Source organism: Scyliorhinus canicula, chromosome 10, assembly GCF_902713615.1.
Source record: "Scyliorhinus canicula chromosome 10, sScyCan1.1, whole genome shotgun sequence".
Taxonomy (NCBI): Eukaryota; Metazoa; Chordata; class Chondrichthyes; order Carcharhiniformes; family Scyliorhinidae; genus Scyliorhinus; species Scyliorhinus canicula.
Genome location: NC_052155.1, coordinates 132,425,178 through 132,451,303, shown reverse-complemented (window position 1 = coordinate 132,451,303; position 26,126 = coordinate 132,425,178). Strand labels below are relative to the sequence as shown.

The 26,126-nt window shown below is 47.2% G+C and overlaps 1 protein-coding gene across 1 annotated transcript in view; it reads left to right on the top strand.

Annotated features, from left to right (window-relative positions):
• csmd3b (CUB and Sushi multiple domains 3b) overlaps nucleotides 1-26,126 on the top strand; it is a 2,394,280-nt gene that overhangs the window by 1,822,716 nt on the left and 545,438 nt on the right. The window contains exons 20-23 of the mRNA XM_038809755.1: nucleotides 1,980-2,174; nucleotides 9,192-9,330; nucleotides 9,808-9,995; nucleotides 10,218-10,406. Coding sequence (XP_038665683.1) covers nucleotides 1,980-2,174; nucleotides 9,192-9,330; nucleotides 9,808-9,995; nucleotides 10,218-10,406 — 711 coding nt within the window. The remainder of the gene's footprint in view (nucleotides 1-1,979; nucleotides 2,175-9,191; nucleotides 9,331-9,807; nucleotides 9,996-10,217; nucleotides 10,407-26,126) is intronic.

Below are 26,126 nucleotides of genomic sequence, written 5' to 3'. Positions count from 1 at the left end.
GTCTGCTTGTAGACGCTGCCAGAACAGAAATAATTCTGATCAGTTCCTTGCAGCAATGATCATGATGTAGATATGTTGTACAGTAAAAGTAATTACGATAAGATGGCAACAAATTTGACGCTAAGCATAACATGCAAAGTATAATCAGCCACATATTTTGATATCAGATACATAATTAAAAATTTGGGGCTAGTTTTGTTCACATTTTTACTGAGACATTATTTTGCCTGTATGGTATATTATGGGGATTGTTCTGTTCACTGAAAGCTAGCATCAATTGATGAAAAAATACAATAATATTTTGGGTGAAAGCCTTCCTTGGAGCATTCTGAGGTGTCACTTGTCACTTTGGATCTGCATAGCGGCATTATTTGTGGATTACTAATCCAGAGGCCCAGGCTGTTGCTCTGGGAACATGGGTTCAAATCCCACCGCTGCTACCAGTGGAATTGAAACTTAAATTCATACATCGGGAATTAAAAGCTTGTCTCAGCAAAGGTGATGATGAAAATCCAATGATGATCATTGGATTGTTGTAAAAACTAATTTGATTGACTCTTGGGGGAGAGAATCTGCTGTCTGGAACTAGCCTGGCCTACATGTTACTTCAGGCCCACGCAATGTGGTTGAGTGTCACCTGCTCTCTGAAATGGCATAGCAAGGCACTTAGTTATTTTAAACAACTAAAGAAAAGTTGACAATGTATAAAACAACAGACCCCCCAAAATCAACTTAGGCTCCAGAAATTACTATGTTACACCCTACCTGCTTGACCTTGCAAAGACATCCTTGCTGCCATCTGGAGGCTTGTGCCAAAAATTAGGAGAGCTGTACTACAGATCAACCTAGTATTAACTTGACATAGTCACACCCGACAGCCTAATGTCCCAGACTCCTCCATCACCATTCCTGGGTAGTATGTCCTGTCCCACCGGCAGGAGAGACCAAACAAAGTTGGTGGCACAGTGGTATACAGTCAGGACACAGTTGCTCCTGGAGTTTTCAACATTGACTCCGGATTCATGAAGTCTCTTGGCATCAGGCCAAACATGGGCAAGGAAATCTCTGGCTGATCACCACCTACCACACCCTTCCACCGCTCATCCCCCCCCACACCCCCTACCCACCTCAGCTGATCAATAGTCTTCCATGTTCAGCATCAAATGAAAGAAGCATGGAGAGTGGATAGGGCACAGAATGTACTCTGGGTGAGGCACATCAATGCTCACCAACAAGAGTGGCTCATCAACACTACTGCTGACCAAGCTGCCCACGTTCTGAAGGACGTATCTGCCAAGCTGAGTCTATGGCAGGTGGTGAGGAAACTGACAGAGAAAGCCTACTTGACCTCTTCCTTAACAATATCCCTGTTGTAGGTGCATCTGTCTTATGACCTTGTGGAGATGAAGTCCCATTTTCTCATTAAGGATTCCCTCCAGCTTATTGTGTTTTAAGCAGATCCCGAAACTCAAATGTGGGCATCCATGAGACACTGTTTGCCATCAGCAGTAAGAAAATTGTATTCAACCACAATCATGTAACATCATGGCCCAGCACTATCCTCCCTCTATCATTACCAATAAATCAGGAAGAGTGCAAGAGAACATGCCAGGAGCAGCACCTTGTTTCTGGTGTGTGAAACAATAGTGCTAACCACTGCGCTACCGTGCCATCCTATATTGATGGTAATACATGAATGTGAGTTTGCCTCCTTTTTCCTCTCTTCATTTTTCTCCTCCTCATCCCTCCTCCCATTTTTCCTTTCCTCTGTCTTATTCTCCAAATTCCCCCAACCCTCTCCTTCCCCTTGTTCTTTCATGTTATAGGCCTTGCGATTCCATGAGAAGTGATTACTTAACTGACTTTATTGAGAATATTTTTGTATTTAACTCATCCCAAGGTTCTTTCAAAATAGAGTGACTTTAAATTCCAAATGGCAACATGTAAGTTTAACTATATCCCTCTTTTTCTCTGCACAGCATTTGGACACAATGAGTGCCCTGATCCTGGAATTCCCATTAATGGTCGACGGTTCGGTGACAATTTTCAGTTAGGAAACTCGGTATCTGTTCTCTGCGAAGAGGGATTCATCAAAACCCAAGGGACAGAAACTATAACGTGTGTTTTGAAAGATGGAAAGGTCATGTGGAGTGGCCCCATTCCTAAATGTGAAGGTATTGTTAAAGGTTTTTGATAAAATAAATACCAACATGCCAATGATGTTCCCCAGGGATCCGTACTTCGGCCTCAGCTGTTGCCACATGTATGAATGACATGGACGGAGGAGTGGAAAGTAAGGAGGGAGTGTGTGTTGTGCAGATGTGAGAAGGAAGTTACAAAGAGACATGGGGCGCGATTCTCCGCTCCCCAAGCCGGGTGGGAGAATCGCGGGAGGGCCCCCCGACTAATTTCATGACCCCCTGGTGCCCCCCCGCAATTCTTACACCCCCCGCTCGGAAGAATCGGCACTCGCCGTTTTTACCGGCGATTCTCCGACCCGGATGGGCCGAGTGGCCTGCCGTTCGCGACCGTTTCACGATGGCGGCAACCACACCTGGTCGCTGCAGTCGTGAAATCTCCGAGAGATGCCCGTTTTGGGGCTTGTAGGGGGCCTGGTGGGGAATGAGCAGCACGACTGTCTCAATCGGACGCACTATTTCCCCTCCGCCGCCCCGCAAGATCAAGCCGCCATGTCTTGCGGGGCGGCTGTGGGGCAAGACGGCCACCGCGCACGCGCGGATTGAAGCCGGCCAACCTGCGCATGCGCGGCTGACGTCACATAGGCGCCACCGTCGCGTCACTCTCGGCACGCCGCCCGGCGGCCGAGAGTTACGGAGCGCCGCTCCTAGCCCCGCCGGGAGGGGAGAATAGGGGGCGAGGAGCGGCCTCTGAGGCCGTCGTGAAACTCGGCCGAGTTCACGACGGCCCTCCCGATTTCTCCCGGGAGCGGAGAATTCCGCCCATGGTCTAAGCATAAGGTCTAGATAGCAGGTTGAATTCAAGACAGGAAGGTGAAATCGCAAATGTTCCGAATGGTCAGGAACTGGGAGCTGCAAAAGACAAGAAACCTAAGGGTCTATATACAAAAATCATTCAAAATCAGTACACATGTACAATAGAAAGTAATCAACAAAGCTAACAAATGTTGATGATTATCTTCAGGAAATTTGAATTTAGAAGTGAGAGAGTGATGTCTCAATTGTAAAAAGCTTGGATTAGACCTTATCTGGAGTACTGCATTTCGTTTTCAACACCAAACTTCAGGATGGATAAATTGGCCATTGCAGTGAAGATTCAGATTTCAATGGTTTAAATTATAAGCTTGCATTGTGTTCTCTGGAGTTAGCACAATTAAGGGAAATCTTATCAAGATATATTTCTCCCAATTCTGATCTACAAACTGCCTCTCGACAACATCATCTAAAAACACAGGGTTGGATTTTATCACAGGTTACGACCTGCGAGATGGGGGTTGTAGAAATGGGGAGGCCAAGTGTGGTAAAATGCTGGGGAAACAGAGTGGGACATATCTCAGACCCTGTTCCATCACTGGAAAAGTTACACAGTCTGGAAATGCAGTAGCTCAGCTGTCTGCTGACTGGAGATGGGCAGCCGATTCAGCCAATTTAAGGCCCAATTATTGGACAATTTCCTGGATCGCTAGGATTTCTCTGGTAGTGGAGTGGTCGCTTTGAAGATTCCTGAGGGGCCAGGGTGGGAGGGGCAAGGGGAGACCATCCAAGCTAAAGGCTCTATAGTTCAAGGAGGGGGCTGCCAAAGGTAAAGATAGTCCCCGGGTCCTCAATGCCAGAGGGATTTCATCTCTCACACAGATGTTTGCTTACTTGACCCCAACAAAATAAACGATTCTTTGACATACTTGCTCGGGAACCTCAAAATGGAGGCACTCTCACATTTCTCTTGCTGCATCAGCACTTCTCTCAGTATGGCTGGTGAACCTACAGAGCTGTCTGTGCTCTGATTTTCCAGTAGTGCCTTAATTGCCTACTACCTCTACCTGTTGGCACTTGATTAGCTCATCTTGGCAATATCATGGTGGATGTTTGGTCCCCTCCCTAAGTATGCTACCTACCCAAAAAATTGCCCAACCTCCGATCACATGCAGTCAGTTTTTCCATGTATATTGACAACACACTGCTCTATCTGACGACCACCTCTCTTGAACGATTTACTATCTTTAAATTGTCAGAAACCTTGTCCGACACTGCATCAGTAGAAATTCCCTTTATCTAAATTTTGGGAAATGTCCACAACAAACTCCATTCCATTCGTAGTGCACAACTTTGAGTATTGCTGAAATAAGAGACAGGCTGTCGAAACTTTTTGGCTTGAACTCATCTGGACAGTTCTCAAGAATACCAATAGTAAGGGGAGCAACTAGTTATACTGAATGAAAAGTCAATGCTAATTGATTGGAAAGTGGACTCTGGATGGTAGAGTCACTGCCATAAAGAATGCACCAAGGAACAGTTAACTGTCAAGTTTTTTTTCAAATTCAAACCGGAGAGGGCAACTCTGATTTACCAAAGACTTCTTACCTTTTTAACATGCAGAGAGAGAGAGACTCCAACATCCTTGTAGTCTGCTTTCAACTGAAAACGAAATTAAGACACACAGCAGCTCCCAGCTCAAAATGAAAGTAAAAGACAGAATCACATTCCAGCTCCACCCACACAATGACATCACTGCAGCCATTTAATGAAACAAACTTTTCTTAAAGAGACTTTCATATGACAGTATTGTAAAGACCCAGACCGAGACCTGTATTGGATTTCCCCCTGCACAAGATTTCCTACTCGACCCTCCCAACCTGATTTCCACCCCCCCGCCCCCCTTGGCCTAACCAGGCCGAACACACACCAGCCTGACCACCCTTCGACAACCACCCCCACTGATCCAACCCGGCCCACTCTCATGTCACCAACCCACCCACCACCACCCTTCCTCTGATGTCCAATTTCCCACCCCATTTCGTATTCCTTCATGATGTCTGACTATCCCCCACTGATGTCGGAAACCCCCACCCACCCAATGTCCAACTGCCCTCTACCCTTGATGTATGTACTCCCCCACCGATATCCAAATGCCATCCCCACATTAGAAACATACCTTCTCCCTTTCAATGCTACTTTTAAACCCAATTGCTTTACGGCAGCCAGTCCTGATTGGCTCTGTTCCGTTTACACTTTGCTGCTGGAGCCGGGGATGTGCTTTGTTTCTGGACTATCAACTGGCATGAGTCAGGAAGGTAGGGCAAGACAGGTGCTTAAGAATAAGTCGGCATGGCGTGGCAATCCACCATTAATTGCCACTCCAAGGAAGTTATGGCCCGCTATCAATTGACACATTTCTTTGGCTGTTCATAACAGGAAAAGACCATTCCCATACAGCTCTCACTTGCACAACTCAAAACATAAGTAGTTTTCCAGAACTTCCCGCCAATGGGATCTTTTGATTATGCCGAAAGTGAACTCCCCATTGCAGGTTCCCCAGTGGCACATCGACAAACAATGCAAATGTTCAATGACTTCGGCAGGATCAGAAGATCCCGTTGGTGGCCAATAGCGAGCCACCACTTGCGCCAGAAAACCCACCATTGGGGGACCGGAAAATCCTGGCCATTGTTTCCAACATTAGGTGGAATTTTGTGATTGGACAACACTTGCTAAACCATCCTGATTGTACCAAGAATTGCACCAAAAAACAATTTCAGATTAATTATCAGTCGGGCTCACAATGTGCTCCACCTACTCGTGCTGGAAGCTACGTTTATTCACATAGGGCCCTGTCCTATGCAGACAAATTGCGCATGCCTGCTGCGTTTCTCAACTAAATAATAGCTTGGGAGTCTGCCGTTCCCTGGTTCATTCCCCATGGCAATGGCTCTACCCATCAGGGTCAACACTCTCTTATGCAGAGAACACTGTTGTTCCCTTTACTATTTTTCCTCCCTCCATATAACTCCAAGATATCTGCACAACTCCAATTCTGACTACTTGAGAATCACTCATTTTAATTGCTCCACCCCACTGGTGATGTATTTTGACTGTCAAGACCCTACTCTGAAATTCCCCCCATAAACCTCTCTGTATCTCTGACTTTCACCTTGAAGATTCTTGTTAAAACATTTCTCTTTATCTGACATAATATGTCTTTATGTGGTTTGAAACAACCCTTTATTTGATGCTGAGATGAAATGCCTTTTGATGTTTTCCTACTTGATATGATGAAGAGATTCAATGGAGTAGATTCAGAGGAGGTATCTCAACTGTTGGGGGAACGCATAATCCTGAAATTAGAGGTAGCCATTTAGAAACAATATCAGTCATCAATTTAACAGATGAAATGTAGTGGATTTTGTTTTATTACACTTGTAGTATGCTATGTTATACTACTGAATGTAATATATTTTATTCAATACTGTTGTTGATGAGGTTTTCTGAATTTTGATGAGAAAGACTCAAAGTCGTCCAGTAATAACAAAAGATTTATTGATAACTAAACCAATAATTTTGTGAGTTCTTTACTTTAATATTAATACTAGTAATAAAGTTACCAAGATCTAAATACAGTAACTATGTTTAACTACACTAACACTCTGAACTAATCTACACTCCTGCTTTCTCGTCACAGTACACCCAAAAGAGCGAGAGGAGCAGAATGAGGTTGCTTTTGTACGCCTGTTGGTACTACCCTCTAGTGATTTATAGAGAAATACAGCACAGAACAGGCCCTTCGGCCCACGATGTTGCGCCAAACTTTTGTCCTAGGTTAATCATAGAATTTTGGACAATTTTTCATGGCCAATCCACCCAACCTGCACATCTTTGGACTGTGGGAGGAAACCGGAGTACCCGGAGGAAACCCACGCAGTCACAGGGAGGATGTGCAGACTCCACACAGACAGTGACCCAAGTCGAAATCGAACTTGGGACCCTGGAGCTGTGAAGCAATTGTGCTATCCACAATGCTACCGTGCTGCCCTTAAGAAGTTAACCTACACTCCCTTATTCCACCCTAATCCAATTACCTATCCAATAGCTGCTTGAAGGTCCATAAATTTTCCGACTCAACTACTACCACAGGCAGTGCATTCCATGCCCCCGCTACTCTCTGGGTAAAGAACCTACCTCTGACATCCCCTCTATATCTTCCACCATTTATCTTAAATTTATGTCCCCTTGTAATGGTGTGTTCCACCCGGGGAAAAAGTCTCTGACTGTCTACTCTATCTATTCCCCTGATCATCTTATAAACCTCTATCAAGTCGCCCCTCATCCTTCTCCGCTCTAATGAGAAAAGGCCTAGCACCCTCAACCTTTCCTCGTATGACCTACTCTCCATTCCAGGCAACATCCTGGTAAATCTCCTTTGCACCTTTTCCAAAGCTTCCACATCCTTCCTAAAATGAGGTGACCAGAACTGCACACAGTACTCCAAATGTGGCCTGACCAAGGTTTTGTACAGCTGCATCATCACCTCACGGCTCTTAAATTCAATCCCTCTGCTAATGAACGCTAGCACACCATAGGCCTTCTTCACAGCTCTATCCACTTGAGTGGCAACTTTCAAAGAACTATGAACATAGACCCCAAGATCTCTCTGCTCCTCCACATTGCCAAGAACCCTACCATTAACCCTGTATTCCGCATTCATATTTGTCCTTCCAAAAATGGACAACCTCACACTTGTCAGGATTAAACTCCATCTGCCACTTCTCAGCCCAGCTCTGCATTCTATCTATGTCTCTTTGAAGCCGACAACAGCCCTCCTCACTATCCACAACTCCACCAATCTTCGTATCATCTGCAAATTTACTGACCCACCCTTCAACTCCCTCATCCAAGTCGTTAATGAAAATCACAAACAGCAGAGGACCCAGAACTGATCCCTGCGGTACGCCACTGATAACTGGGCTCCAGGCTGAATATTTGCCATCCACCACCACTCTCTGTCTTCTATCGGTTAGCCAGTTTGTTATCCAACTGGCCAAATTTCCCACTATCCCATGCCTCCTTACTTTCTGCATAAGCCTACCATGGGGAACCTTATCAAATGCCTTACTAAAATCCATGTACACTACATCCACTGCTTTACCTTCATCCACATGCTTGGTCACCTCCTCAAAGAATTCAATAAGACTTGTAAGGCAAGACCTACCCCTCACAAATCCATGCTGACTATCCCTAATCAAGCAATGCCTTTCCAGATGCTCAGAAATCCTATCCCTCAGTACCCTTTCCATTACTTTGCCTACCACCGAAGTAAGACTAACTGGCCTGTAATTCCCAGGGTTATCCCTATTCCCTTTTTTGAACAGGGGCACGACATTCGCCACTCTCCAATCCTCTGGTACCACCCCTGTTGACAGCGAGGACGAAAAGATCATTGCCAACGGCTCTGCAATTTCATTTCTTGCTTCCCATAGAATCCTTGGATATATCCCGTCAGACCCAGGGGACTTGTCTATCCTCAAGTTTTTCAAAACGCGCAACACATCTTCCTTCCTGACAAGTATCTCCTCAAGCTTATCAGTCTGCTTCACGCTGTCCTCTCCTGATTCTCCTGATTACCCATTAACCCCTTATATATATGCACATACAGAGATTACTACAGATTTCTGGAACTCACTCCACAAAAAATGTGAATACTGGATGATCTGAGAACTTCAAGACTGAGATGGGTTAAAAAAAAATCTTTGTGGGTACAAGTATGAAGGCAAAGATGGATAAATAGGATTGAATTGAAAAGGAGCCATAATTTAATTGAATGGTGGTGTAGAATTGAGGGGTAGAATAGCCTATTCCTGTTCTTATAATCCTTTAAACGTCTCTAATTCTCATTGTGGTAGCACAATAGATAGAAAATATTACGCCACATGTTCTGATTGAGGAATATGTGTTAATTTCAATTGGTTAATTTGCAATAGGGAAGTGCTAATTGCAATATTGTCATATTCATACAATTTGTTTGATTGTACAAAAATGCATTCTGAATAGAATTAATGATGTGTACAATGGGGCACACTGTTTCCACTCGTAAAATTGATATGAGAATATCAAAATCACTTTTTTTTTCTCCCATGGCAAAGTAATGTTGGATACTTTTTTACATATTTGCCTGGAGATTGGTATGTATATGTTAATGTGTAAATATATTCCTTTCTTTAGCTCCTTGTGGCGGCCATTTCTCTTCTCCAAATGGAGTAATCCTATCACCAGGCTGGCCTGGATATTATAAAGATTCCCAGAATTGTGAGTGGGTAATTGAAGCTGAACCAGGACATTCAATCAAAATAACATTTGAAAGGTGATCTCACAGCTTTTCTCTTATTTTGTTTTTGAGTAACTATTTGAAGTGATAAACCAATTATTTGTGCTTCCGGGGATGGTTTAAATGGTGCAACCTTGTTATTATGGAAAGTGCTCAGTTTTGATCTTAAATAAACATATTTGGTACTGCGTCTTCATCAGCATCTATAAAACAGTTCTTTCATTATTTATCAATTTGTATGTTTTGCAAAGATAAAAGCAATATTTTAATGACTTGTGTGCTCTTTGGACATATATATCCTGCTTAACTAAACAGAAGGATTGGTGTATTGCTTTGCTCAATTTATAATTAACTACTTATGATCATCATTTTCTGAAACTTGATCATTATTTTGTTTTGCATCATTGATTAAGTGATACCTGATGAGTGATTGACTTGTAATTATGCTGCAGTTAAACTTGTTTGACCATTTAGTATCGATTTGCATATGAATTAAAATTTCTCTACCCACAGGTTTCAGACTGAAGTTAATTATGACGTTCTGGAAATTCACGATGGACCAAACCTTTTGTCCTCAATTCTTGGCTCTTTCAATGGCACACAAGTTCCTCAATTTCTTTTTAGCAGCACCAACTACCTTTACCTTCTCTTTACAACTGATAATAGCCGCTCCAACATTGGTTTCAAGATTCATTATGAGAGTAAGCACCGCTTGTCTTCTTGTAGCATCTTAATTGAGCTTGTGCGTCATTTAGATTTGTTTAAATAGAGCTGAGTTTTTAACATTACAAAATGTTACAATGGAAGCAACCAACTGTCTATAGAACAGCTGTTGTGAATATAATGAAACAAAATGTTCAGTTTTAGATAAGCATCTTGTTTTTTGGTGTGATTCTTTTATATTTTCCTTCTGTTTTTTGCAGGTGTCACAGTGGATACATATTCCTGCATGGATCCGGGGATCCCAGTGAATGGCTATCGATATGGGCAGGACTTTGCAATAGGCTCTACTGTCGCATTCAGCTGCGAATCTGGTTACACAATGAGCCACGACGAACCTCTGATGTGTGAGAAGAACCACTGGTGGAATCACCCATTGCCTACTTGTGATGGTAAGAGACCGGAGAAATTGTTCCCTGTGTGCATACAGGACGAATTGTGAGCCATTGAATGTTTTTGGGAGTACCAAAGTCAATTTGCTTGATGTTATAACCTGCCTGCTTACCACTGGCTGGGGACTAATGGCAATCCCACAATCCTTTGGGAGTATGAGCTTCCCCAATGAGAGGGTGGAGAAATCATTAGCAGATTCCCTGCATAAATAAAGCTGGCCAGTTTTGAACCGGCTAGAGGAGAGTAGGCAGCAAGGGAAGTTGCTGCTGTTGTGTATATATATATATATATATGTTATTGTAAATAAACATTATTTCGTTCTATCCTTCAACTTGTGCTGGATCTTTGTGGCCCCCCAAACTGGCGACGAGGGTTAAAGTGAATAGCTGTCTGCACTGCTGAAGCTACCTCCCTGGATTTTTGTTGGATACAGGTTGGAAGTTGTTTTCTATTACACCATGCCTCTGTATGGACATTTTTGATGCTGCACTGGAAAGCTGGAACCAGTACGCACAACGGATGCGTTACTATTTCCGGGCAAACAACATCACTAAAAACGAGCGCCAGGTGGTCATATTGCTCACCGCCTGAGGCCCACATACTTTTGGGGTGATTAGGAGCCTTATGTACCCATCTGCACTGGACACCAAAACATTTGATGAACTTGTGAACTTAGTGGGGCAACATTTTAATCCAACCCCGTCCATGATAGTCCAATGTTACCGGTTTAATACCGCTGAGAGGACCCCAGGAGAATCCCTTGCAGAGTTTCTATCCAGGGTACGCAGGATTGCAGAGTGCTGTGACTATGGTGAGACCTTGTCAGAAATGTTACGCAACCGTTTGGTTTGCAATATTAACAATGCGGCCACTCAGAGAGTCAATGTTAGCTGAGCCAACATTGACTTTTCAACAGGCCATTCAAATAGTATTGTCCCGAGAGAGCGCAGAACGGAGAGTGCAGGGAATGGAGGTGCACGCCATTTGCGGCTGCAGTGGCAGGACTTCCTCCAAACAGTTTCTGGAGGGTTGACTGAGGTGCTAGGACGATTCCCAGATGTATTCCAGTCCGGTTTGGGGAAAACAAAAGGGGCCATATCCCGTATCCAAGTCGAACCAGGAGCCACGCGCGCCTTACGGCTTGCTCGCGAAGGTAGAAGGGGAGATCACTCGTTTGGAGACTTTGGGTATTATCAGGCCCGTCCGTTTCACTGACTGGGCAGCACCAATTGTACCTGTAATAAAGGCCAGATGCCACAGTTTGCTTGTGTGGCGACGATAAACTTACAGTGAATACAGCTTCCCGACTCGACCGATATCCAATGCATCGCATAGAGGATCTCTATGCGAAGCTTGCAGGCGGACTCTCGTACACTAAATTAGATATGAGTCACGCCTATGTACAGTTGGAGCTGGACCCTGCCTCCCGGCCATATGTAACGATTAATATACACCGGGGCCTGTATGAATATACACGGTTGCCCTTTGGAGTATCCTCAGCCTGCACTTTCTTACAATGCGTCATGGAGGGCATTTTGAGAGGTTTACCGCGTGTTGCTGTCTACTTAGATGATGTTTTGATTACAGGGACGTCGGAGCAGGAACATTTGGAAATTTTGGAGGCTGTCCTTAGACGTTTTCAGAGGCTGCAGTCCGTTTATGTCATACAAAGTGCGCCTTTCAGATGAAGGAAGTAGTCTACGTCGGTTATCGGGTGGACTGCGAAGGTTTGCACCCCATCGCAGAGAAGGTGCGCGCAATTCAACAGGCCCCGCCCCGACTGGCACTTCGCATCTTCGTTCTTTTCTCGGCCTCGTAAACTATTCTGGGAAGTTCCGCCCCAATCTGGCAACTACGCTGGCCCCGTTGCACCTTCTGCTAAAGAAGAAGCACACCTGGGTTTGGGGTCAGCCGCAAGAAACCGCTTTCCGGTGGGTAAAAGAACAATTGTCGTCGTCTGGGTTACTAACCCACTATGATCCTGGAAAGCCTTTGCTCATCAAATGTGATGGATCCCCGTATGGTATTGGGGCCATCCTGTCACAGAAGATGGAGAATGGGGCCGAGCGGCCGATAGCTTTCGCCTCCCGCACATTGACGGCAGCGGACAAAAAGTACGCGCAGATCGAGAAGGAGGGCCTGGCGGTGGTCTTTGCGGTGAAACGCTTCCACCAGAACGTGTATGGCTGCCACTTCACTATCATGACTGATCATAAGCCTCAACTGGGACTTTTCCTAGAGAATAAGCCAATACCACCCATTGCTTCCACATGGATCCAGCGCTGGGCTTTGTTGCTCGCAGCCGACGAGTATTCTCTGGAGCACAAGCCAGGAACCCAGATAGCAAATGCCGACACACTGAGCCGATTGCCTTTATCGACCGGCCCCATGTCGACCCCTACGACTGGTGAGGTGGTTGCAACCCTAAATGTTATGGACACCTTGCCTGTCACGGCATCACAGATCCATGAGTGGACCCAGACGGAGCCAGCCCTGTCAAAGGTTCGGCACATAGTCCTGTATGGTGGGCAGCAAAGACCGCTCCCAGGCGAGTTGCGGGCATTTTCCTCCAAGCTGTCAGAATTTAGCGTGGAAGATGGTATCCTCTTGTGGGGGACGCGTGTGACTGTCCTGGAAAAAGGACAGGAGCTGATACTAAGGGACTTGCACAATGGGCATCCAGGTGTGACCAAAATGAAAACGTTGGCCTGGAATTATGTCTGGTGGCCAGGCCTCGACACCGACATTGAGAAGGTGGCCTAAAACTGCTCCATTTGCCAGGAGCATCAGAAGCTTCCGCCGGCCGCGCCCCTACATCATTGGGAATGGCCAGGGCAGCCTTGGGCGTGCTTGCATGCGGATTTCGCCGGCCCTTTGCAAGGATCCATGTTCCTTCTATTAATCGATGCCCAGTCTAAATGGCTAGCAGTGCATAAGATGGTAGGCACAACGTCCTGCGCAACAATCGAGAAGATGCGTTTATCTTTCAGTACGCATGGCCTCCCCGAGGTGCTGGTCACGGACAATGGCACTCCATTCACAAGTGAGGAGTTTGCGAGGATCATGAAGATGAACGGCATATGCCGCATCCGCACTGCCCCATACCACCCGGCTTCCAATGGGTTGGCGGAGCGCTCAGTGCAGACATTCAAAAGGGGCCTAAAGAAGCAGTCTTTCGGGTCGATGGACACGAGACTGGCTCGTTTTTTGTTTTCATATAGGACCACCCCACATGCGGTGACTGGGGTAGCTGCCGCAGAACCCCTAATGGGCCTGAGACTTCGCACCTGCCTTCGCATGGTTTCCCCGGACATTGGCGCAATAATACGCCACACACAAGAACAGCAGGGACATGGTTTTTCTCGACATTGGCCGATTCGGCAGTTTGCGCCTGGTGACCCTGTGTTCGTTCGGAATTTTGCTGGTGGTGCCCAGTGGGTCTCTGGCGTAATCTTTCGCCAAACGGGCCCTATCTTTTACCAGATGCAGCCCAGGGTCGTCTCCAGCGCAAGCATGTAGACCACGTTCGGTCCACAAGCCCATCCCTTCCAAAGATTCCTCGACCCCGGAGCTCATTTGTACAGCCTTAGAGACCAGACACAGTGGAAAGTATTCCTCACAATATTCCTATGGTGCCGCAATGAAAGCCTGTGCAGGTCATTGCAGAACCGCGTGGAGATAGAGACACCGAGATGATGGAGGCAGCGGACTCCGACTCCGAGATGGAGACACAGGACGCCTCAGAGGGGGAATCCTTGGGCCCACGGGCCGTGGATGTACAACCGTTACGCCTTTCATCACAGAAGGTCCGTTTTCTGTCTCATCACACGCCGCCCGATCCTGCGCCTGAGGCGAAACGAGTCCAACGCCCTCTTTCGCCAGGGTCTTCGGTGGATTCCTTGGACTTTGGGGGGGGGGGGGGGGGGGGGGAGGGATGTTATAACCTGCCTGCTTACCACTGGCTGGAGACTAATGGCAATCCCACAATCCTTTGGGAGTATGAGCATCCACAATGAGGGGGCGGAGAAATCATTTGCAGATTCTCTGCATAAATAAAGCTGGCCAGTTTGGAACTAGCTAGAGGAGAGTGAGCAGCAAGGGAAGTTGCTGCTGCTGTTGTGTGCATATATATATATGTTATTGTAAATAAATGTTATTTCTTTCTATCCTTCAACTTGTGCTGGATTCTTCGTGGCCCTCACAAAACTTAACATTTTTTACTATTTTCAACCTTCCACCTGGTGGGCAAGCCAATGAAAAAGAGGTGCTAATCTTGTTGAGCTGCACTAAACTGCAAGGTCAAACACGGTTTCACTGGGAAAGCTAGTACAGACATTGACCTTTGCAATAAGAAACAGATGACAAAGGGTCACTGACTTGAAATACCTGGCTGAATTTCCCCCTGGGCATCAGGAATCCAATGTCATGACCACTTTCGCATCCCATTGCTGAATTTCACAGCCACGTGTTCACCGCGTTACTGGGGATTGTGGTCAGCACATGGGCGTGGGATATCAATTGGAGAGGCCAGAGGGAGAGGCAGCCATCAGCCTCACTGAGAAAAGTAAGCACTGTGTAGGCAGAGGAGAGAGTAGGCGTGCATCACAAGATGGAGGTACTCCTCGTATAGGGGGACTGATGTGCCATAAATAAAGGTCCTAATCATCGCAGGGGTAGCACCTCCAAATGACTGCATTTGCCTGCAGGTCTGCTGCATAAGGCATTTCCACTCCTTCAAACAGGAGTTTGCCAAGTCTGAGACTAGTGCTCTGACCTCCCGCTGTGTTCTCTTTTATGACGTGAGGAGCTGCGCACACAGCGAGGGCCCTGTTCACTCCCGACAAACAGCTATCGCACAATGAAAATTCCGATTAACTGGTCCTTCCTTAATTGGCATCACACTGCTGCTGGAAGGTTTGTGGCCAGCACATCCAGCCCGCCTTTGGGAAAATAGTGGGAAGTTGTGGGAACTTGCAGGAAGCCAGGCTGACACACTTTTTGAAAGATTTTCCCATTCTTTCTCCAGTTCCAAATCGCCCATGAGCTCTGTATCTCTCTCCACGGATGCTGCAAGATCTGCTGAGTGCTTCAGTACTTTTTGCTTTGATTTCAGCTTTCCAGCATCTTCAGTGATTTGCTCTTGGATTTACTTGCAAAATTGGGGGACCAGAGGTCATTTTTGTAAGCCAAGGGTTGCAGTTTTGCTGGAAGTGACTAATGGGCAAGAAACACAATTGGTGATGCCATCTGCCAACCAAAGTCCAGAAGCTCCAAGTGTACGAAGCATTGGTGGAGACGATGGAAGACAGGCAGCACCAGTCATCCAGAATGTTCACCCTGCCCTTCCCCCTGCAGTATGTCACAGATAGCAAGTAGGTCACACGTGAATAGGATGCTAATTTTCATGTTCAAGAACTGGGCAATAACCCGACAAAACAGACCATCCATTCGCCTCATCTACAACCCAATCACTTTTCATCCGCCCCATGAAGGTCATCTTCGGAGGAAATTGAGAATTACTCCTCAAGAGTTAATTATGGTGAATAGAATGTGATTAAATGTGCCTGTTTGGATTTTGGGTCTGTCACACTTCACTGCTTCGATTCAGTGGCAATAGTCACTCCCTTGACTGGCCTGTTTGCTCACATTTTCACAGAAGCTGATTGTAATTCTTTATCTCTGCTAGCAGGATAGTGGAACCTAGGATTGTAATAATTAAACTCCCTTATGACCTGGACCAGATCTCAGTGTCTGAATTCTATATCTTCAAGCTTTAATCACACTGAAGGGGGACTGAGGTAATGCTGGACAAGGTGTGATTTGGTTTGGTTTGTGAGCTGCCTTTTTTCCATTGTAGCTGAACCTTATAGAAGACTGAATATGATTAAAGTAACTTAATTTAACTTCTGGATCTGACCTGTTCAAAAAATAAATACACATATACCAGCCCACTTTGGACCTTTTTTTTCAGTAGTAGCAGGAAATCTCCCTGATTAAGGTCACTGTTTTCCTATTACAATCTGCGGCTTTCTGATACTGTTGCTGAATGACTATGGGACAGAATTAAATGAGGGTGGTGGGGGGCTGATTTCCGGCAACAAAGCTGATGCACCGCCCTTGATCCAATCTCCAGGGAGATCAAGGGAATTGAGTCACTTTTGGGAATTGCAATATTACTTTGTGTCATACATATGTTACTCTTTTGAACCAGCTGAGTTCTTGAAATGAGCAGTAGTCTTCTTATAAAGAAAAACTAATTCATTGAGTAATATAAATGAATTTTGTGAGTTTGTTTTACTTAATACTCAATGAGTAAAACAAAGAAACAATTGTAAAGATAACTAATTAAATGATACAATACAATGCTTTGATAACTAATATCTTCTCTCTCTAGCTATCCTATGTCTGTTCTCTCTGCACTCCTGATACACATGCCTTCAGAAAGAACGGGAAAGCTATTTATATAGGTCCTGATAGTGAGACATCTAGGGTGGGATTCTCCGACAATCCCTGCCGGGTCGGAGAATCGCCGAGGGGGGGGAGTGAATCCCGCCCCCGCCAGCTGCCGACCTCTCTGGCGCCGGAGTTTCGGCAGGGGCGGGAATCGCGCCGCGCTGGTCGGTGACCGCTCACAGCGGCCCCCCTGGCGATTCTCCGACCCACGATAGGCCGAAGTCTTGCTCGTTCTATGCAGGTCCCGCCGGCGTAAATTGGACTAGGTCCCTTACTGGCAGGACCTGGCGGCGAGGGCGGGGTCCTGGGGGCAGGGGGGCGGTGGGCGATCTGGCCCCAGGGAGTGCCCCCATGGTGTCTGGCCCGTGATTGGGGCCCACCGGTCCGCAGGCGGGCATGTGCAATGGGGGCACTCTTTTCCTACACGCCGGCCATGTAGGCCTCCGCGATGGCCGACGCAAAGGTGAACCCCACCCTGCGCATGTGCGGGGATGACGTCAGCAGTCGCTGACGCTCCCGCGCATGCGCGGACCTGTGCCGGCCAGCGGAGTCCCTTCGGCCCCGGCTTGCACGATGCCAAAGGATTTCGCACCTTTGGGGCAGCCCGACGCCAGAGTGGTTCACGCCACTCCATCTTGCCGGGACCCTCCGCCCCGTCGGGTATGGGAGAATCCCGCCCCTAGTGTTTAATTACCTGTACTCGCATGAGAAATATTGATCATGTATATTGATATACAGAGATCACTACAGGAATGGCAACCCTAATGGCGAGACTCCTGGCTCCTGGAGGGTCCTTTAATCTCTGCACTTCTCCCAGATGAGTAGAAATCTCATCCTTGAGAGCTCCTGGCCATTCAGAGGGAGAAAAGAACAGGGATGTGGCTCTTATTGGAGCCTGCCTTTCTTAATACTTGATCCCTTGATAACACAAAGTACCCCTAATCCCCCCTACTAAGACGAAAAAAACCCACAGGGTTTTCTGGATGGTCGCACCTGCAATGAGGCCCTTAAATGGGAAGGTGACCCACCAGCCGAAGGGAGGTGAGTAAGTGGTAGGATCCCCAACCTGCATCATCACATGCCAACCCCCACCTCCAAATTCGTTTGCGGTGGGGGAACATTAATTCAACCCGTGTGTAGCTCCACATCTTTTTAACTAAATTTAATAACTTTACACTCTCTGCATTAAATTTCAACCACTACTTGTTCATCCTCTCCATCCAGCTGTCCATGTTCTCCTGAAGTTTTTCACTTTCTACTTCACCGCCTAGTATAAACCATTCTCCAGTCTGAAAAACAGTGATTCACCACAACTCTGTTGCCAGCTATTCAGATGACCTCATACCATGCTGCCACTGTCCTTTTTATTCCATGAGTTCTATCTTTGCTGACAAGCCTATTAAATTGGATATTAGCAAATTCATTTTTGAAAGTTTATGCACATCATATCAACCGCATTACTGTCTCGGTTTCCTCTTGAAAAAGTTTGATCAAGTTGTAAGCATGATTTACCTTTAATAAATTCATGTTGGCTTTCCGATTCATTCCAAGTGGCTATTGGTTTAGTCCTGACATATTGGGCGGGATTCTCCAACCCCCCGCCGGGTCGGAGAATCGCCGGGGGGGCGGCGTGAATCCCGTCCCCGCCAGCCTCTGAATTCTCCGGCGCCGGGGATTTGGTGGGGGCAGGAATCAGCGGCCCCCACCCCCCAGAGCGATTCTCCGGCCTGTGATGGGCCGAGTGGCCGCCCGTTTTCGGCCGGTCCCATCGGCGTATGTTACGACAGGTATTTACCGGTGGGACCTGGCTCCACGGGCAGCCTCGGGTGGGGGGGATCTGGCCCTAGGGTGTGCCCCCATGGTGACCTGGCCCGCGATCGGAGCCCACCAATCTGCAGGCGGGCCTGTGCTGTGGGGGTACTCTTCCTCCGCACCGGCTGGTGTAACAGTCCGTGATGGCAGGCGCAGAGATGAACCCCATCCTGCGCATGTGCTGGGATGGCACCAGCACACGCTGGCGCTCCCACGCTGTGCCATCTCGCACTGGCCGGTGGAGGCCCAATCGGCGCAAGCCCCCTCTGTGCTGGCCGGCGCTAACCACTCCGGCGGCGGCTAGCCCCTGAAGGTGCGGTGGATTCAGTTCAGAAGGAGACCATTTGGCCCATCAAGTCTGCACCCACCTTCCAAAAGAGCACCCTACGGAGCTCACACCCTGCTCTATCCCAGCAACCCCACCCAACTTGCACATCTCTGACACTAAGGGATAATTTAGATTTGCCAATCCACCTCACCTGCACATCATTGGACAATAGTAGGAAACCGGAAGCAACCCACACAGACAGGGGAGAATGTGCAAACTCCACACAGTCACCCAAGGCCGGTATCAAACCGGGGTCCCTGGCACTCTGAAGCAGCAATGCTAACCACTGTACCACTGTGTTGCATTCCATGCATAAATCCTTTTTCGGTCCTTGATCAGGTCCTTATACAATTTCACCATTTAAATGCTGAAGAAAACTGATGGATTATTTCTTCCTAACACTCTCTTCTCATACTACCTCTTTGCTTCTCGTGTTGTTTTCTTGCTTGTTCTAGAAATGGAAATTTGTTGTTGTCTTTTTGTTTCTATTGTGGACTGCTTCACTATTTTGTACCTAATCTGCAGCTTTATGGCACGTGAATTGGCATTACAAATTCCACCAAGAATTTTGGGCGCAATCTAACAGAAAAATTTCTCAGAGCGTGATCTACCAGACATGTTGCGCTTGAAACTCAATTCTCCGTGGCACAAGGTGGCTGGTAGATGCCGGGAAACCCCACTCCTGGGATCTACCCATTCATTACGCCTCACGCGATCGTGTTAGACGTCACAATGTGAATCCTGCTCAATGTGAGCGAGATCACTTTTTGGCAAATCTGCATATTCGAGCGAGACAGCAAGTTTCACTAAAATGTGCAGTTCAGTAAGGTAACCGAGGCTTTAGTATCTACCCCTTTCATTTCAGAGACCCCGGGCAGGCCCCCAGGATTCTCTGTCTCGCCAGCCGACCAACGGGTTTCCCATTGTAGGCAACCACACATCATCGGGAAATCCCTGGTGAGACGGAGAATTCCGACAGCGGAGAATCCAGTCCAGTGTTTCTTGCCGCTAAGCTAGCCGGGAAACACATGGCTAAATGTGCTCGCCATAAAACACTGTTCCCATTTGGTTAGATCTGGGCTGGGTGTTTCCCACTGGAGCGAGTTCCCCACTGCTATCTAACCATACTTAGCCACTTTTGTGGGCCCTGGGGAGTTTCTCACCAGTTGATCCCACACTTCGAATTATTTTCATCATGGGGAGCAGAACTCATTGGCCAGGCCAGCTCCGCCATTTTGAATGAGTGTCCCAATCTCTAAGTGAGCTTGACGGTTCCCCACACATGGGCAGTGCCATCCCCTACACACATGGGCATTATCCCACCCCCCCTAAGTGAGGACATCCTGCTATGAGTACTCTAAATTTATTGGGTACTCTAAAGTACCCAATTTAGTACCTTTTAAAAAAGGTGAGCCCACCAGGTGCCATTCCGCCTGGTCCACATTTGGGAGGGGTGGTGGTTGGCACATGGGGCCAGTGCCCAGGGGGCTTGTGCCAACTCACCCATGCTGCCCGGTGGAGGTCATTGATCTTCTTACAGTACTGGGTGCCTGTCCTCCTGGTGAACTAGCTGACCTGTGGCTGACCATCCAAGACCCTCGGGAGAACAGGGTATCCTGTCTGCACTCGCCCATGGCCCGTATCCCCGAATCATGGAGCTGGTCTCTCAGTGGCATGGCTACGAGTTGTCTGGAGCTTCCTCTCCTTGCTTGCAGGGAGCTGGCAGGTGTGATCCTAGTGAATTAACCGGAAGGACAATCATTTGCAGCATGAAGCCCTTGGGGCTTCGCTAAGTTGATCAATCAACCACTTAACTTTTGATACCGGTGACGGCCTTGCTGGATCGATCGTCGGGAAACTGTGGCAGTTTCCACTCGCTACTGCACTGAGAAACATTTCCGTTCAATCACACCCATGGAGTTTGCAGATGAACATAGATAGTTTGCAAGAGTGGGAAAAAATCTGGCAGATGGAGTAAAAGTGTGAAGTTGTTCGCTTTGGCAGGAAGAATAAAAAAATACAGTATTATTTGAAAGGAGAATGACTGCAGAATTGAGGGGAAGAGAGATTTAGTTTTTTTCGTGCATGAATCACAAAAAGTCAGTATGCAGGTGCAGCGCGCATGTGGAATGCTATCTTTTGTTATGAAAGGAATTGAACAATGAAGTAAAGATGTTGGGTGGGATTCTCCGGTCTCCGATGCCGAAATTACGTTCGGCGATCAGCCTGAGAAACCACGTTTGCGCCAAAATCGGGGCAGAGGCGCCACTTTTGCAATGTTCCGTCCCCTCCAAAACAGCGTACTCGCAGAGTATCCTGCATGCCGCACGACATTACCTGATGTCCTACCCCCGATGCTCCGCCCCCGATGGGCCGAGTTCCCGACGGCATCGATTGTGTGTGGTATTTATTTTCGGGATCTCGGCGTGGCAGCTGCGGACTAAGTCCTCCACCCATACAGACGGGGGTGGGGACCAAGCCATAGGCAGGGGCGGCTTTGGCGGGGGCACTGGTTGGGGGGGGGGGTGGTCTTGAGGTCTTGAGGTGGCAAGCATGGCCAAAGAGAGTCACTATTTAGCAGGCCAAGTCTGCCTGTGACCAGCGGCATGTTGCATGCCGCAGCCGTTGCAGGTCGCCGTCGTAACCACACGCGGCCATGGACCCTCCAATTCTCTGGTCGTATCCACAGCTAGAGCTGGGTGCTCTACGCCGTGTGCCTACTAGACCCCCACCAGACGGAGGGTCGGTGGCCATTTGCGCTGTTTTTTCAGTCGTAAACCACCACCGTTCCCACATCGGTGTCAGCACTTAGTTTCAGAATTGGAGAATCCAGCCTGTTATGCTCAATTGTACAGGGCATTGGTAAGAATGCATCTCAAATATTGTCTGCAGTTTTGGTCTCTTTATTTAAGGAAGGATGTAAATGCATTAAAGGCAGTGCAGAGGAGGTTTATGTAACATTAAGTAGAATGTCTAGAATATAAAGGGTTAATGTAATATCATAATTGACCACTAGATGGCGCTAGATGCTGAACTATATAAAGCACTGACTCTCAGGCTTTTGGGAGAGGGCTGGAGAGAGTGCAGAGGAGGGGTCTAGAGTGCAGAGAACAGTTTAGATAGAGTGTAAAGACTGGTGTTAGTATAGTATAGATTGTAGATTACTAGATTCTTGCTTACTATAGGAGTAAGTGGTCGAGCTTAATAAGTAGTGTAATAAATGTCAGCTTTATTATTGAACTTAGCTTCTGTGGTCTTTGTGAACACTACGACATCCATCCTGATAATAAGAATCACAAAGAAAGCCACAGTTTACTGGATTGGTACCTGGAATGAGCGGCAGTGTATTGAGGATAGGTTTGACAGGCTGGGCTTGTTGCCACAAGGGTTTGGAAGAGTGAGGGGTGACTTGATTCAAGTATGTAACATCCTGAACAGTATTGACGAGGTAGACATTGAAAGAATGTTTCCTCTTGTGGGTGAGTCCAGAACTCGGGGGGCATGTTTCTAAAATTAGGGATTGCCCTTATTGGACAGAGATGAGGAGAATTCTTTTTCTCCCAGAGGGTTCTGTAATTTTGTAACTCAGTGCCTCAAAAAGGGGTAAAAGCGGGATCACTGAATATTTTAAGTCAGAAGTAGGTAGATTTTTGGAGGGTAAGGGAAAAATTATTTAGGGTAGATGGGGAATGTGGAATGCAAACAGATCAGCCATGATCTTATTGAATGGCAGAGCAGGTCTGAGGAGTCGAGTGGCCTACTTAGGCTCCTATTTTGTATGTTCATATATGCCTCCCGTACTAAGCCTAATACAACTAGCCATATCTATTTTATTACTTGAAATATCATTCATTTCCATGGGTTTTTGGTGTCATTTTCTAATTGCTATGAGGATTATTTTCAGATTACAGATTCATTAAAGTCAATGAGCCCGAAAATCAATCAGGATTGCAATCTAGTTGAGGATTTCCCTCACCACTGAAACTGAATAGCAAAGGCTCATGAGGGAATCTCCAGTAGTCCTTCAACAATGTGACATATCTGTGGTGCAACCCTGCTGATGAAACTTGCAGACCTCCTTTGCAGTTGCTGGATCATCAGAGAATCCCTACAGTGCAGAACGGGGCCATTTGGCTCATCGAGTCTGTACCAACCCTCGAAAGAGCACCCTTTTCAACTCACTACCCCGTCCTATCACTGTAACCCACCTAACCTTTGGACACTATGGGAAATTTTGAATCTTCAATCCAGCTAACCTGCACATCTGTGGATTGTGGGAGGAAATCGGAGCATCCGGAGGAAACCCATGCAGACAATGGAAGAACATGCAAACTCTGCAGAGCATTGTGAGGCATCAGTGCTAGCCACTGTCCTACCATGCCACTCAAATGTTGTAGATTGTGGCCATAGCAGTCACCTCTGTGAGGGACCAATTTAAAAAAAAAAAATTTAGAGTACCCAATTCATTTTTTCCAATTAGGGGGCAATTTAGCTTGGCCAATCCACCTACCCTGCACATCTTTGGGTTGTGGGAACGAAACCCACAGAAACACGGGGAGAATGTGTGCACTCCACACAGACAGTGACCCAGAGCCAGGATCGAACCTGGGACCTCGGCGCCATGAGGCAGCAGTGCCAACCACTGCACCACCGTGCTGCCTGAGAGGGACCAATTTATAAAATTTATTTTCACCTTACCTTTTGGAGCCTTGAGCACAGTATCAGCCTCTCTTCCCGATGGAAGCAATGATAAAGTGAAACCTTCACTGTACTGTACTTACATTTTCAGAAGACATTTGGTAAGGTGCCACATCAATGATTATTGTGTAAAATAGAAGCTTATGGTTTAGGGGGTAGCATATTGGCATGGATTGACAATTGGCTAGCTAGCAGGAAACAAAGTTGGCATAAATTTGTCCTTTTTCTGGTTGGCAGGACGTGATGAGTGGTGTGCCACAAGGATCGGTGCTGGAGCCTCAACTTGTTACAATTTATATAAATTATTTAAATGAAGGGACTGAAGGTATGGTTGCCAAATTTGTTGATGACAAAACGATTGGTAGAAAAGTAATTTGTAAAGAGGACGTAAGGAAGTAAGTGGACAAAGGGACATGGATAGGTTAAGTAAATAGGTTAAGTAAATGAGATTGAGGGGGTGATGTCTGATGGCAGTCATGGTGTGAGGGTGGTCGCACACAGGGCAGCTCCTGCTTGAAGACATAGAAAAGAGCTCTTTTTACCCAAAATTGGGTGTAACTTTGACGGAAAAGTGTAACTGAAGGTCGGGGTGGTATGTCTGCTGGTTACCAAACCAGCAGAAGGTGGTGAAGGACTTGGCAAAGGAGTTGGAAGGGTCGGGTCACAGTAGCCAGTGGAAGGAAGGGGAAGGGTCAGTGCAAGTAGCAAAGCCCCAGATGGAGCAGTTAATGGCCTTCATCAAGGAAGAGTTCTGCCCGTAGAGGAAGGAGATGCAGGAGGATCGATCGAAGGCCATTGAAGGGGCTGTGACACCGCTGAAGGGATGGATGGAGAGGATGGAGATATGCTTGGAGGCACAGGGGTTGCAGATCCGAGAGATTGATAGGGTGATGTTGGACCAAAGCGATTGAAGTTACTGTGTTGGGTTGACAAAGGTTAGCAAGAGTGAAAAGTTTGTAAGGGGACGGCAGTCCCCCCCCCCCCCCCCCCTCCTTCACCTGCAGCCTGTGGCTCTGATTTTTCTTTATGTTTGTGTTTGGGGGCGGTGACCTGCGGTTTGAGATGAATCTCTGTTTGGGTGGCGGAGAGTGCGGTCTGCAGGGAGCCTTCTTCACAGACTACAGACGTGAGGGTGGAAGGGGTAGTGGGGTCAGTAGGAGGAGCCTTGGGGCAGGAGTTGCCACGCTGGCAAATAATGCTGGTGAATGGAAGTGAGGTGAGGGAGAAGGCTGAGAGGTGACCGAGAGGGATTATGTAGATTTGAATCAAATTGGGAGGTGTCGGCACCCAAATTTAGTGATGGACTGAAAGTGGTGGTCCGAGGGCAGATTATCTCGTTCAAGGCACGTGCAGGTAAGGAAAGGAGAGAAGAATATGAATGGCTCATGAACGAGATGGGGAGAACTCAAGGGGACTCACATGGAGGGATTGAGGAGGAAACAAATTACAGGAGAATTTGACAGGCTGATGTCCAAGAGGGCCACAGGACATCTGCCTATTGCAAGAGGGGTGCAGTATGAATACAGGGTGAAGGCAAATCGAATGTTAGCGCATCAGCTATGGAGGCAGGCCGCATCCAGAGAAATATTGAAAAACATTGAAGATACGGCGATATGGACTGGGGCATGGGATGTGGTGTCGGAGCCGGGGAGAATAAACAATGTGTTTAGGGAATACTATAAGGATCTGTCCTGGGCGGACCCTGGTTGGGAGGGGGGGGGGGGGGGGGGCAGACACGGGATGATTCTTAAACAAACTGGAATTTCCACAGTTAGAGGAAGAGAAGAGGCAGGCGCTAGAGAAGCCCCTGGGGCTGAGAGAGGTATTGGATGATATAGGGGGAATAAAGTCGGGGAAGGCCCCGGGGCCTGATGGTTACCCAGCGGAATTCCATAAGGGGTTTGCGACAAACCTGGCACCGTATCTCATGGGGGCGTTTAATGATGCGCTTCAGAAGGGGGAGCTGCTGGAGATGATGATGCAGGAAACAATCACATTGATACCAAAGAAGGGAAAGGACCCGTTTGCATGTGGATTGTATAGGCCCATATCGCTGTGAAAGACAGATGTGAAAGTGCTTGCTAAATTGGTGGCAGGAAGGATGGAATGTTGTGCCCCAGGGCTGGTTACTGAGGACCAAACCGGTTTCATAAAGGGCAGGCAGCTTTCTAGTACTATAAGGAGGCTGTTAAACATGATCATGACCGCGTTGAGAGCCTAGTTACCGGAAGTAGTGGTGTCTGTGGATGCGGAGAAGGCATTCGACCGGTGGTATGGCGGTACCTCAGGTTCTGGGAAGGTTCGGGTTTGGGCCGAGGTTTGTGGCATGGATGTGCGTGTTATATGTGGCACCAATAGCGAGTGTGCGGACCAATGACATGAGTTCATGGAATTTAGAGCTCCATAGGGGAATAAAGCAGGGCTGTCC